The sequence below is a fragment of the Sinohyriopsis cumingii genome, chromosome 7 (genome assembly GCF_028554795.1).
Source record: "Sinohyriopsis cumingii isolate HCF-2022 chromosome 7, ASM2855479v2, whole genome shotgun sequence".
In the NCBI taxonomy this organism is placed as follows: Eukaryota; Metazoa; Mollusca; class Bivalvia; order Unionida; family Unionidae; genus Sinohyriopsis; species Sinohyriopsis cumingii.
Window position 1 is genome coordinate 65067910 of NC_142967.1, and position 14240 is coordinate 65082149.

General features: G+C 36.0%; 1 protein-coding gene across 3 annotated transcripts in view; it reads right to left on the reverse strand.

The window, feature by feature from the left end:
* Positions 1-14240, reverse strand: part of LOC149795412 (uncharacterized) — a 67384-nt gene that overhangs the window by 27270 nt on the left and 25874 nt on the right. For 2 of the 3 annotated variants that reach the window (XM_089965193.1, XM_089965192.1), the window contains exon 4: positions 1305-1475. The exons of the other annotated variant lie outside the window; for it this stretch is intronic. In XM_089965193.1, coding sequence (XP_089821319.1) covers positions 1305-1475 — 171 coding nt within the window. The remainder of the gene's footprint in view (positions 1-1304; positions 1476-14240) is intronic. 3 annotated transcript variants of the gene reach the window in all.

The window sequence follows — 14240 nt, forward strand, 5'->3', positions numbered from 1 at the left end:
ACATCATGCCTGACCATGTAAGAATAAATGATCCATTCCATTACACTAACCTATCATCAACTATCACACATACCAAAAACATTTAAATGGAAGTTCCATCTACCATCCTTTTCTTCGTATTTCTGATGTGGTTCTGTTTTAGTTCTACAGATGTAATCCGAACAATAAGTGTAGTCCTGCATCCCTGTGTGTGACATTCTGTATGATGATTGTGCATGTTGTATCAAACTCTTCGCGTGAACATCTTAGACGGCCAGCAAATTGTGTAGAAAGGAACAAACTGCATTCACATTCATGAATGATGACAACCTTCCTGCCATAGTGATATAAGAAGGATAGTTTGGATGGTTTACTAAATTCCATGATGATATTCTCTCCAATATAACCTCTAGCTACTTCACCTAGTTCTTGTTCAACATAAATAAAATAAATCTAAAATTTAAAAATGTATGCCGCAATGTCACGGGAATGAGCGAAAATGTTAGAGGAAAGAGGATTGGGTTAAGTACCACCGCCATTAGGAAGTACTATTTGTAAATTTTTGCTTTAACTGTGTATTTATAAAATCGCACATTTCGTAAGAAAACGAGGGACAGTTGGGCTGTTAAAATGTGCAAGAATATAAAAATTCCCAAAACAGTGTCATTTGTAAAATATATTTGGACAAATATTTCAGAGTATGAGGATACACTGGAAATGTAAGTTAAATTTTTCATCTTAAGATAAGCACAATAAACAAAGATTTAGATTTATATATACCGAGTGTCAATCAATTTCGATCGAATGATTACTTTTGTGCTTATGTTCTCGGCGCTTTGTGATCTACATAATCAGATTACCAGTCTTCATCAGTTCAACGTGTTTCGGATGGAATATTGCATGAAGACGATATAATAGAAGATAAGAAGCAATACTAACTGAATTCACTTTTTGTCGCTCGACACGAATGAGAACTTAATTTAAAACTAATAATCTATACAAATTCCCTCCACATCTTACACCATTTGTAATATATATTACTAAAGGAATATGCGAAACGTTGTTTGTAACAATTAAGAATGGAGTCAAATAAACAAGTATGAACACGAATGATTTTTTAAATAAATATTGTACTAATGCACCTTACGAATTTCTTAATAACGGGCCACATACAATTTGCTGCGGTCGAACGTTTGCCGTAGCGTGAGGGAAAAACTCGAGCCCTAGTGTTCGCAGTCATTCAAGATTATTCATGGAAACAATTGAAAACAGAAAGCTATATAGGATCAGGGGCCCCGAGTGTCCTAGTGGTCTAAAGCGCTCACCGTTACTGATCACTGCCATCTCTTCTCTGTCTGCGTGGATTCGAGTCTCTGGCTCAGCAAATGTGGATACGCAAAAGAGCTTGCCAGTAGCCTCTCGTTGGTCGGTGTTTTTTCCGGGGTATTCCTGGGTTCTTCCTCCACCATTTATACTAGCCGACATGTATAGCCTATCTTGTGGTCAAAAATGGAGTTAAATCATACAACAACATCTATATACGATCATTATCCATACATACTACATTAAACAGTACATAAAGTATAAACAAAATGCCTACGAAACTACTTTTTTAACACGAAAATTACTTTTACTCAAACAGCACATGTATAGGCAATTCCTGTGATTCATTATGGCCAACATCATGTCGGACCATGTAAGAACAAATAATCATCAACTATCACACATACCAACAACATTTAATTCGAAGTCCATTCTTCCATCCTTTTCCTCGTATTTCTGATGCGGTTCTCTTTTAGTTCTGTAGAAACTTTCTTCGATCTGATATAGACCCTCATCCTCCCTGCTGACTTTGCTGAATATTAAAGTGGCTTCATTGGAAGTAGCATTGTATTTCGGCATTAGTCGGTCGTTTTGAACTTTCTCATAGTCTCCAGGGAAGACGGTATTTAGGAGAGTAATGTTAAACATGATTTACAAAGTTGTAACATTCAAAGACCATTTTCTTATTATGATTGTACTCCAAATTTGGCGTCAAGTTTAGCTTTGTTATCTTCAGATAGTGTTCTAGCTGTAAGTGAAATATTTCAGTTCCTCATGAACTTACAACAAAAGCCAATGTAAGTTATCATGACGTACATGAAAAACGACTAAATCCTTGTAATGTAACATCGATTTGTTTAAACAAAGACAAAATTATGGTCATTCATGCCATGAAATAAAATGGCGCGTGTCATTTCTACATTTAATTTAGTATCAGTCATTATAGAGATATGTTTGCTAAGAAATATTATAAAACAATTACACATTCAAACTTGCAGTGCTGTTTTGTCATTTTTTGATATAAATGTCGGAAAAATTATGCTTTTTATTTTACTTTATTTGGAACAAAAATTCCAAACAAAATGATTAATAATTGAGCATACATATATTATGTGCCATCAATTACGTCGATAGGTACATTTGTATGAACAACAAATATTCATTTCTGCAATAGAGCTTAACCCTTGGACCTAAATTACGCCAATACCAATTTGTCAGTATCCCTAAGCAAGATAAAGAAAAAAGATCCTTTATAATAATGTGGTGCCCAAATGATTTTATTTCATTTTCAAGCATCATATGTTGGTATCGAAACTTCTTTGAACACTTTTGTACCTGTATTTCGTGCATGGTGGTTGTACATATGCCTACAATGGATCAAAAAATTTTCTTTCGGTTTTTACCCCTTATCACTACTGACGTCAGCAAGCAAAGGAACACTATCCACATCATGATATTGTAATATGAAACTCTAAATCTGGAAATCATCTCTTTCCATATGGCTTCATTAAGATAATTTCTTCCGAGTTGGAAACAGTGACCACTAGGTTATGATTTCCCTCAACAGTCAATCACTATAGTATGACTAAATGATGACGATGTCAAAGGTCAAATAATTAAACTGTTGTATTGTTGTATACATATAAGCGCCCAACAGTCTATTCTTACATGCTTGACACATGAAACGCACGAGTAATGACAAATGATTACTGGATTGAACGAATTCTTTTCCGTTCCTATCACTAGGTAAGTGGGTAAATAATGTACATTCAAAAACCTACCAAATGTACATACCCAACTATATATAATAGACCCTTCCACATATTCTCTGACCTCATCATGGTTTCTGTGGATACTATAGACCTTTCTTTGGCTTCCATGGGTACGACCATATTCGTATCATGTGATCGTCCACTATTAAGGGACTGATTTATCTCTGCGGTTAATCGGAGAGACAATTATTTGCAACGTGTTGATACTGAATACCAAGGATTGTCTCATGCAGTCATGTCATCAGAAAAGCTTATGTGTGTAGATAATTGATGTTTTACAGTTAAACATACAAAAAGTCCAAAATACAAAAAAATTAGCATGATCGAAAAGTTCATGAAATATAAATCCTGGACGATGGCATGCCGGTTAAGTCTTCTTCCCATTTATTCCCATTTCAGTGGACCAGATCGAGTCCGATCCTTAAATTTCATACATGATCAATTGTTTAAAAAAAACCATAGAACAATCATCAAGAGCTCCTTTTGGAAAAAAATTAAACAAAATGCGAAATGCCGGCTAGTTTTAACACATGCTCCAGATATTAAAATCTTCTGTCAGTTATGGTCTTTCATAAAACATTAAACCAGGGAAAGATGCAGTTTGGTCCAATCGTAAATGAGAACACTTTATAGTACTTTATAATGACCCCACTGATTAAATTACAGCCCTCCTCCTAACATCTTGGTGCAATGAATGGGAGAGAGGAGAAAATGATTTAGATACCCGATTGTAGTACAGAAAGTCGTTTGACAAAAAGTCACAATTCTGATTTTCACAGTTGTGAAATAGGTGTAGGACAAAATAAAATCACAGTTCTGATTTCCAGTTAAGAGAGAGGTGTATGATTAAAAGTTAAAGGACAAATTTAATTGGAGTTATGAAAAAGACGCAGGTTGCATGAAATAGGACCATGTTTTATTTGTCCTATTAAATATGATATTCATACACTAATACCCTTTTACCTGCTAAATTTTTGTCTAAACTTAACCTTTTTGTGCACAATATAATCTGATAAATAGAGACCAGACATTTGCTTCTGGCATGACTATCCTGTAACCGTGTTTACATAGTAATTAAAGAAACAAACCATGACACCAATTGTCAGACTCTTATCAAGATCACCCCTTCTTGTAAAACACACCTTCTCTAAGAAGTAAACCAAACTACCAAATTATTGTAGAAACCACCGCAATGTGTCATGCTTGATTATTTAATTGTTATTTCAGTGTATAATATTTGTGTCAATCAGAATATTGAGCAGTGTTTTAATACGTCTGTATAATTATGATCACTAAGGAAAAACAGAATGAAAGAAATGATGAAGCAGATAAAAGTATATTGATATAATGTATAGGGCAAGCACTTCGCTTTTCTTCAGGGTTTTCACATTTTAATATTGCATGGTTCGTGGTTTGAGTTTATTTCACGCCCTCATAAATTCTTCTGATATTTCTAGTCAGAGGAGAGTCTATTCAACTTCATGGCAAGGAAGCATACACATATATCCACGCCATGCGATGTGCACAAGAATATTTTTTATACAATAATACTTTTATTAAATTAAATAATGTGTTCTGTACAGTTGCTGTATTACTGATAAATACAGCATGCATGAAAACTACTACTACAAATATCATTACTTAAACAGTTGTAGTGCACTCAAAACCAGAGAAATTATCGGTCAGTAATGACATAAATTGTAACCTGGACCACCCATGTAGCAGAACTCAGAAACCCTCGTGTAACAGTATGTAAGGTTCTAATGATTAACTTGCTCTACAGAATCATAGAATCAATGACTATAACTCCTACTGAAATTACCAAATGAGAATGAAGTTCTTAAAAAGTGCTAAATTATATATTCACGTTGTTTTTCTGCATTGATAATATGGTTAAAATTTAAAAACAGCAAATAACTCCAGAGTAAAGCTAGTGCTTGCCTTTTAGTAGAACGGTTCCATTAGTACTATATCACGCGGAGTGTTATTTATAGTTTGTACATAGTTTGTACGATAGACTGGTTCTGTATGTGTACCCTGCTGTCTTAGGTACCTTTGGTATGATGAACATCATATCTGGTATTACTATCATCTCCATGACCAGCCGAAAACTCTAGTACGTCTGGCACGTCTGTATTTGTAGCATCGACTCCGTTGGGATGGCTATATTCGTTCGTGACATCATACACACCAAAGGACATTGAGAGGAAACAGTACATTAATTTGCAACTGTCGTTGTCTCTGTTACAATGAATCGTTAAGGATATGATATCTACACTTTTTAACATCGAGGTTCGGTATGAGGATCTAATATACTTAATGACAATCCATTAGAATATATATTAACTCTGACGTTACAATTCAAGGCTGATATGCATAGACTTAGCATGGGAATATCATGTAACTTTTACAACTTCAAATGGCTACCTTCATCCACATATCTCCCAGTGTTATAACTTATCAGAACCGAAACAAATTTGCGTATGAGCACGAAGAATAAATATAGCACAAATTTAAACCAAAAATTATAATGTAATAAAATATACAAGAACTAAGCAATTTTAAAAGTGAATGACATATATAAGATGTTGAAAAAAAAACAAACAATTGCAAACTTTATAAACAATTGCAAATAAACACACGATACTTCTCCACTCTATGCCTGCGTCAAAGTCTCCTTACTAGAGACCCATATTCAAGGACTCTTTCCAAGCACCTTTGCTTTTCCGATACACTGATTTTATCCATACAGTTGTTGGTGCTGTAGAAACAATCAAACAGGATTGCACACTAGTCCACATATTTCTCTCTAACTATATTTCACTAGTAGGACTTTAGGTGAGCCCCGTTGGATCGAAAGTTAAAGAGATTGCATATCTACATCCCCCACCTGAAGAAGACCTTTATCAAGAAAATAAATATTTATTAAGGTATTTTGCCACGGGGTATTCTTTCATTTCGACTGGTGCTTTGCCATGTTTCCATTGGTTTCGTCCCCAAGCCTAATCTATATTACAGAAAAGGACTGTTCTCTCGTCTTCAAGCATTACACCTTCCAGCTGGATTCGTCACCCTTTCTGAGCTTTCTGTGATCCTTGCCATAGATCGATATATGATAGTCCATTTGAAGTATAAGAATTCAATTATTTTCTTTCTTTATGATGAGAGTTACTATTTTTGAATCTTTTATAGTTTGGGATGGAGGCTTTCCGGCACATAATCAAACCGTCCCATTGGTAATACTTTGTTATACCCCCATCTGTTAAATATGTAGTAGCGTGCTAAAGAGTTTGGGTAAGAATGTTGATTTCACATAGTTTTGTATATTCCTTGAACCAAATGTCTGCCATGACTAAATCACACAGGCTATTACTTTATATGTACACTTCCACCACACTACTTTCATAACTACAATAAAATACTTTCTGGAAAAAAGAATAACTCCCTCCAAATTATTCCATGTTAAAATTCAGTCATTGTCGTGAATAGTTTACGATGAACTTCACAGCCAAACCAAACCTTTAAATTTATTTAGCTGTGTACTGAGCCGGAAGCATTTTGTTTTGGTCAGGCCCTAGCTGATGACGAAGTCAAAAGGTTAAATAAACCGTATACACCTACTCGAATCAACAATATGGACTCTACAACATAATCTCAAACCCTTGTTTTCTGATACCGTAATCAATGCTTGGTCCACGTGTACATTGTCTTGTTGAAAATTAATATAATCAGCAATTGTTAATAAAACTTTGCTAAGTGCTGTGATGTGCCATCCGATCTGTTGAGTTGGTATGATGGAGAAGATGTCTCATTATCAAGTAAGGAAAGATAAAACGACATAAGATATGATTTCACATGAAGACAAAATAGTTCCAAGACATTATTCTCACTTGACTAACTGAACAATCTCGATCCATTTAAGCCGACATGGACATAAGCAAAGAAAATGTTTTTGACAGTCGGTATGCAATTCTATAATAAAAACAGTAGCTTCTTGGAGGATAAATACAGTAACAATTCCTTTGAACAACCGCACACATACTTATATCCATATATGCATGCTTGCAATTAATTACATAAATGAATTTGTCTATAAATACATACAATGACATGCATCCACGTATATATATATATATATATATATATATATATATATATATATATATATATATATATATATATATATATATATATATATATATATATATATATATATATAAAGAAATGAAGAATACAAATCATAGGGCGTATAACAGTCCTTTCAAGTGCTCTGGATCTAGCAAGGGATCACACGTGTCAGGGATTGATTAACGGTTTTTGTGATTAGTTTTTTTTTTTTTTTTTTTGTCTATGTTTTGTATTTGCCTTTAAAAAAGACTCATTGAGAGTCAAAAGCGCTTAGGCTAGTTAGATTCTAGTTTTGCACTGTTCGTTGTCAGTTTATTACATTTACATACATACATACTAATTTATTGACCATGTTTCTACTTACGTAAAGTCTTTTTGATATGGAAACAAGATAAAGAATTCAATTGCTGAAAACAACTTCGTGCAGATACCAAGATACATCAATAGGTTATAATATAAAAGTAAATGCACAACTAAGTTTGATATACATGTTTAATGGTATTCGAATACACCGTCTGAATTCAAACATTAAGTTTAAATATATATAGATAAAATGAAACGTCATTTGTTCAACAAGACAAGTCCTAATTATATTTGATTCTTCTCTGATATATTCAGTCATTCTGCTTGCAATAAAATATTATGAAGAAGAGGAAATCATTGGATGAAAAAACAAAAGAAAACACTTAGTTATCTGAAAAATACAAAAGAAAAGAAAGGAAAAACAAATACAAAACACAATGATTCTCATTTAACTTCGTTTTAGGTCAACGAGGAAACATGCATACAGGAAACATGCGTCCGTCTCAAACTAATATTACCAATTTATAGAAAGTACAGTGAAAATGTACAATACACAGGTTTTAATATGCATTTGGAAATTCCTTAAATTGAAGAAATACAATTGGGATTAAAAGAAAATAATGTGAATACGATAAACATTATCACCAAAGATGTAGACTTTGTCGATAATGCTGTATGAGGGATTTGTTTCGTTCATACATGACAGAAAACAAAAATTCATATAAAACCCTGGGCAGTAGCATACACGATGACATTTCAATGTTAACATATCAAATTTAAAGAAAATGAACGAATGTTATACAATTCTTTTGACGTTTCTTTTCTGAAATCTGCTCTGTGGTATAAAATGTGAAAATCTGACAAAGTATAGAACAAATATTTTGTACCTGATAGAAATTGCAAATTGGATATTATCTCGCACACATACACCACACGGACGCGTATATTTATCTATCAATATATACATACAATCATACATACATACATACATACATACATACATACACTCAAATGCAGTGTTCTGCACTAACTCCCAATGGTCTCCTCTGTTCTCCCTTCCCAACCGCTTGACTCTTTGCCACTACACCTTCATTGTGATTGGCTTTTTGAAATTTTCATCACACCACAAGGTTTACTATATGAATAGCATAGCCATTTGTTAAAGAATACTTTATCGGACCAAAGATCTGCATGTTCACAGCTACACCGTGGACTACAATTATGTACCCTCATGCATACTCATTGTTCTATCACTTTTACAGACAAGGATCAGACTTTCATTCTTATACTTTGGTTCAGATATATCAATATTATATTAATTATAACATATCATACTTCTCCGGCATGGGTACTGTTCTTTATTTTGAATCATAATAAAGCCAAAGTACTTAACTAGGTCACAACCTTTGTGCATACACATTTGGACAATAAATTTATATCAGATACTATCTTTTATTAACCCCTTAAATTTTTGACGTTATCAGCCAGCATTTCGTTTTGCATTTTATCTTCAATCCTATTTCATATCAAAGTCAGCTTTTCATTATGCGAGCTGCACTGTTTAAAAATGTGTCTCATGGCACCACATTTGTTTGTTATATCATGGATTTAGAAATTGGCGTCATTTGTTTGCAAATATTTTGTACTATCTGAGATTCAGTTTTATTATATTGTTAGCAATGCATATGCAGTTTACGTCTTGTCACGTGTGACCGCTCTTGTGGCCTACTTGGTTAGGGCGTCCGCCTCTGAAGGTCACGGGTTCAAACCCCGGCCGAGTCATAGCAAAGACATAAAAATGGTAATAGTAGCGGCCTTGCTTCAGGATAATGTGACTGGATGGGACATGATGCTACACGTCTAAGTCATGATGCCCTAGTGCTAGATATCACTATAAACTGCCACACTGCAGGAATCGTAGCGATATGACTAAAAAAATTCTAAAGCAAAGTTCAGAAACAAAATTACACACACACACACACACACTCACTTATCATATGTATTTTGATGAAACTCGAAATAAAAATACACTACAATCTTTATTTGTACAGAATACTAGTGCACGTGTTATCCCTAATTAATTAAATTACTGTATTTAGCTCAGTTATAGATTCTTGTGCGTAACGAAGAGTAGTCCTTTATAATTATAAATCATAACAAGGAAGGTACTAAAACGTGTAATTGCAACTTGCACCAATGACTAGTAGACTGTTGAACAGTGAATCCATATATAAAAATTGTTTTCAAAATGTGTGAAATTCATAAATACAGATCGGGAATTCAAACTTTTGAACAGCAACTCATTTTCTAATTATTCCATTTCCCATTGAGCTTAAGGATCCAAAAGCGAGCAATTAATAAAAAGAATGGAACACAGAAATGGTGTCTGATAATTTAGAATTCCGAATGTGATTGGACCGTTTTCTTAATGGTGAATCGCCATCTTTTTTATCCTACATGTAAGTTAGCATACACATCATATGGTGCCAGAAGAAGACAACACGACTCACATTCAGACCACACAATCTGAGCCTTCGTTTCATCTAAGAACTACGGTTTTTGTTTGCTCTGTTGTATAAAAATTGGTCGCACTTATATTTCTTTAAAGTTTTAAAGTCTATTATTTCTGATGGATTCATCAGAGATGATCAACTACAGAACATATGTTTAAGGGTAGCGTCTACTAAAATATCTAACTTCCGATTATTCAGAGTTCGAACATAAACCAATCAGGCGTCAGACGTTTGAGTGTCTGAGTTTGAGCATGTGATGTTTATGTAACCTTTAGATCACGTTGTAGTTTACTTAATCTCTTGAAGCTAATATTTTCTGATGTATAATAATGAAACATATTTTACGAGGTTTTGTTGAGACGTCATAATTTAAAATTTCTTTATAGACTTATTCAAATCATGTCACGAAATGATAAAGGTGATGATATAATTTTTATCATTTCATTTAATTAATATGTTTACTTTAAAAGCCTAATACAAAGTTTTTCTATTATGTATGTGTATCATTGATCAGCCTAAAATAAAGTCTATATGATAACATGGTGTTTATTGCTGCATTGTTTTATTCTATTGTCTTATGACCTGCTATACATCGTTGATTTGCTCCATTCTGTTGTCTTATGACCTGTTGTACATCGTTTCTTTGTTCCATTCTTTTGCCGTATGACCTGTTGTATATTGATGCTTTGCTCCATTTTATATGTCTTGTAAGTACACATAAGTCGTTTCAAGTGATTCAGTTTCCTTGACTGGAACAAATCTCCTTTTATAGCGGGCGAATTACTTAGTGAATAATGTTTATTGTGTGGGCTTCATATTTTTAATTTAGCACAATAAACAAAGTACCCAGGAAAAGCAAAAATTACTTACAAGGACAGTCACATTTATCTGACATCCATTTATCGACCCATAAGTTGTATAGGATGTTGTATTTGGAAATGATTCACCAACAGTACTATAACAATGAAACCTAATCTGGAGATAACGAAAATAATTTATAATGCCCAAACTACCACTTATTTTAAAACTGTGACATCTGATTGAAGTACGCTGTATCGTACATATACTAGCAGCAGGGAGGGCGAATCGGACATTTTGTTCAATCGTCATTTGGTTTAATTAATACTTTCTGCACTCAGTGGATCCGGTGTCGTCAGCGCCTGGTAAAAAAAAACGACGACGTCATCGTTGTCATCGTCGAGGGGGCCAAATTGACAATTGTTCGGAACGTCATTTGGTTTAATTAATACCTTCTGCGCGCCGATCCCAGCGTCGTCAGCGCCTGGTAAACAAACGCGACGACCGCGTCGATGTCATCGCCCTCCCTGCTGCTAAGTGGTTATCTACAATTTAACCGAATATTTGGTCAAGTCCGATACGATATCGTGTCCGAGGATCATGTAAATTTATCGTTACAAATCCATGTGGGGTCGACTGAGCATGACTAAAAAAGTTTCGAAAAACATTGAAGTCCATGTCACCGCCGCACCATGTCTGCCAAATATTTCGTAGCGTGTGTGTATCAACGCCGTTGAACACAGCAAGAATATTACAGTTATCTCTGATTACTTTTGGAATCTGAGTGTATCGTTGAGTGACATATATCACGTCAGTGTTTTTATGCCTGCCTCTGGAAAATATCCTAGCTGGGTTTTTTTGATTGTCTAACATAACATCATCGTACACGACTAGATTGTTAACGTCGCCATCAATATCATCGATGCCTGGTGCATCATTGATATCTGTAATAAACTCAATAACATTTTTTTTAGCGATCGCTGATGCATTCTCGTTGAAATCTTTCAACACCTCGTAGCATCGTGGATCATCTACGCTAGGAGCAACCAAATACAACTTATCCCACTTCATCCATCTCATTATTAAATTGAGTAACAATTCCGTCTTGCCGGATCCAGATGGTCCGATGATAATCATCCGGATCGAGTTTGGTAACGCTGCAACATGCTTAACTGGTTCTCTTGTTTTAGTCGCTGAAAAGTCAATTATATTCATATCTCTATACATAAATTATGGATCTATATTGTGTGAAGTGTAGAGTGCGTACTGGCACAAATGATATGACAACCGTTACAACAAGAAATAATAGATCGGCGCTTACTGGCAAGTGTGCACAATGCGGTATAAAGAAATTTAGATTTATTTCTATTAGACCCGGAGATGTTTTAAAAAAAAGCGAGGAGGTGATATTGCAGCCAAGTTATCAAAACTCCCCGGAACCCCGTGGGCAAAGTATCCAGGAGAAAAACACCTCCCAGGATATAGCTACTGTGGCCCCGGAACGCGATTAGATATCAGACTCGATGCTCAAAATCAGCCCAAACCCGGTGAGTATCCAATAAACGCTATCGATAAGGCGTGTCATGCTCATGATGTTGCTTACTACAAAAGTAGCGATCTGCAACAGCGTCATATCGCGGATGTAAAATTAATTCACGCGTTAAATGCTATTCCTGATAAATCCTTCAAAGAAAAATTGGCCTCATGGTTGGTAAAATCGGCTATGAAAGGTAAATTAATGACTGGAAGCGGAGCTTCTCGCGCTGGTAATTGAAAACGCTAGCGTTTATAATAACAACATGGAATCCATCTATTATTCTCCGAGAGGATACTGGAAGGGGAAGGCCGCAATTGGTAAGCTTGCAAGCGCTGCAAAAGTAACGAGGGCCGTTGCGACTAATTGGTTATCCAAACAGGCTATATGGCAAATCTATCTACCACCGCCTAAACAAATCAACTTCTCGCGCTTTGATGTCAGCGTACCTAATGAAGTTCATCAGGCTGATATACTATTTCTGCCGCATGACAACGGTTACAAATACGCGCTAACCGTAGTTGATGTTGCGAGTCGATACAAACAAGCGGAGCCGTTAAAAACAAAGTCAGCAACTGAAGTAGCCGATGCGTTTGAGCGGATTTATCGAAGAGGCCCTCTGCGCTGGCCAAATCTATTACAAGTTGATCCCGGTAGTGAATTTCGCGGCGCTGTTCTATCAACGCTGAAACATCATAGCGTCGCGGTGCGACGAGGTCATACTGCGCTACATCGTGATCAGGCAATTGTTGAACGATTCAATCGGACTCTTGCTGAACGGTTATTTGGGTATCAATACGCGAAGGAATTCATCCAAGAAAAACGATCTCGTGAATGGGTTAAAAGGTTGCCAGGCGTAATTGCCGCGTTAAATAACGAGATTACCCGAGCAATCAACATGAAGCCCAGCGACGCGATTAAATACGAGTATATACCCGGAAGATCAAAAATAGATAGCGTTTCCAAGCCGATTCTCGGCGATGTCACCGTGAGATATCTGTATGAACCAGGAGAGCTTGAAGGCGGTAAAAAAAGAGCTACTGATCCTATCTGGAGTGTTACCACACATAACGTATCAACGATAACACGATCAACTGGTAGACCACCGATCTATAGACTGGATTCAACTGCCCCACAGCGGGGGTTTACACGCGAGCAACTACAAGTGATACCTGACGATACTCAATTGCCCCCGCGTGGTCTTAACTAGCGCCGTTGCGTCTATTGCACTCAAGACATGTCAACCTCACATCGGTTTTGACATGACCGAGACTGTTATCGATCCTGTCCACGGTAAATTGGCGAGCGTCTTTATCCGAATAACGCCAACTCATTATACAATTGCAACTCGCGCAGTGATTATTCTGTTGTTGTCGTAGCGAGATTATTAATTCGGCATCAATATCAAAACGCCGCTGTTTTTTTTATCCTGTTGGCGGTAACCCGAGAGTTTTCTATCAATGACGCTTGCATCGATGATGTCGTTGTCGGTGACTTCGTCAGTGACTCCGTCAATAACAATTCTTCGAAGCTGATTTATCCTTCGTACTCTGGACACTGCAAGATAGACTAGATGTGACCATTCGATGCGATTATCAACCATCCAAACAATTGTATCCGTGATAGTCAGTCCCTGCGAGGAATGTATTGTCGTTGCGTATCCTAGCGTCCACGGGGATTTATCAGCACGTAGCGCGTCCTCGACGACGCTGATATCAACGAGCACGATATCATTCAGCACGAGAACTTGTTTTTTTGTCCCTGACGCCGTCGGGCCCGGGATTTCAACTTCAATGTTCTGCCGCCGTGTATCCGCGGGTCTATAACATAACGGCACTGGGCGCGTTGGAAACTTTTCCTTATGCAACGTAAACAACTTCCGCTGAAGTG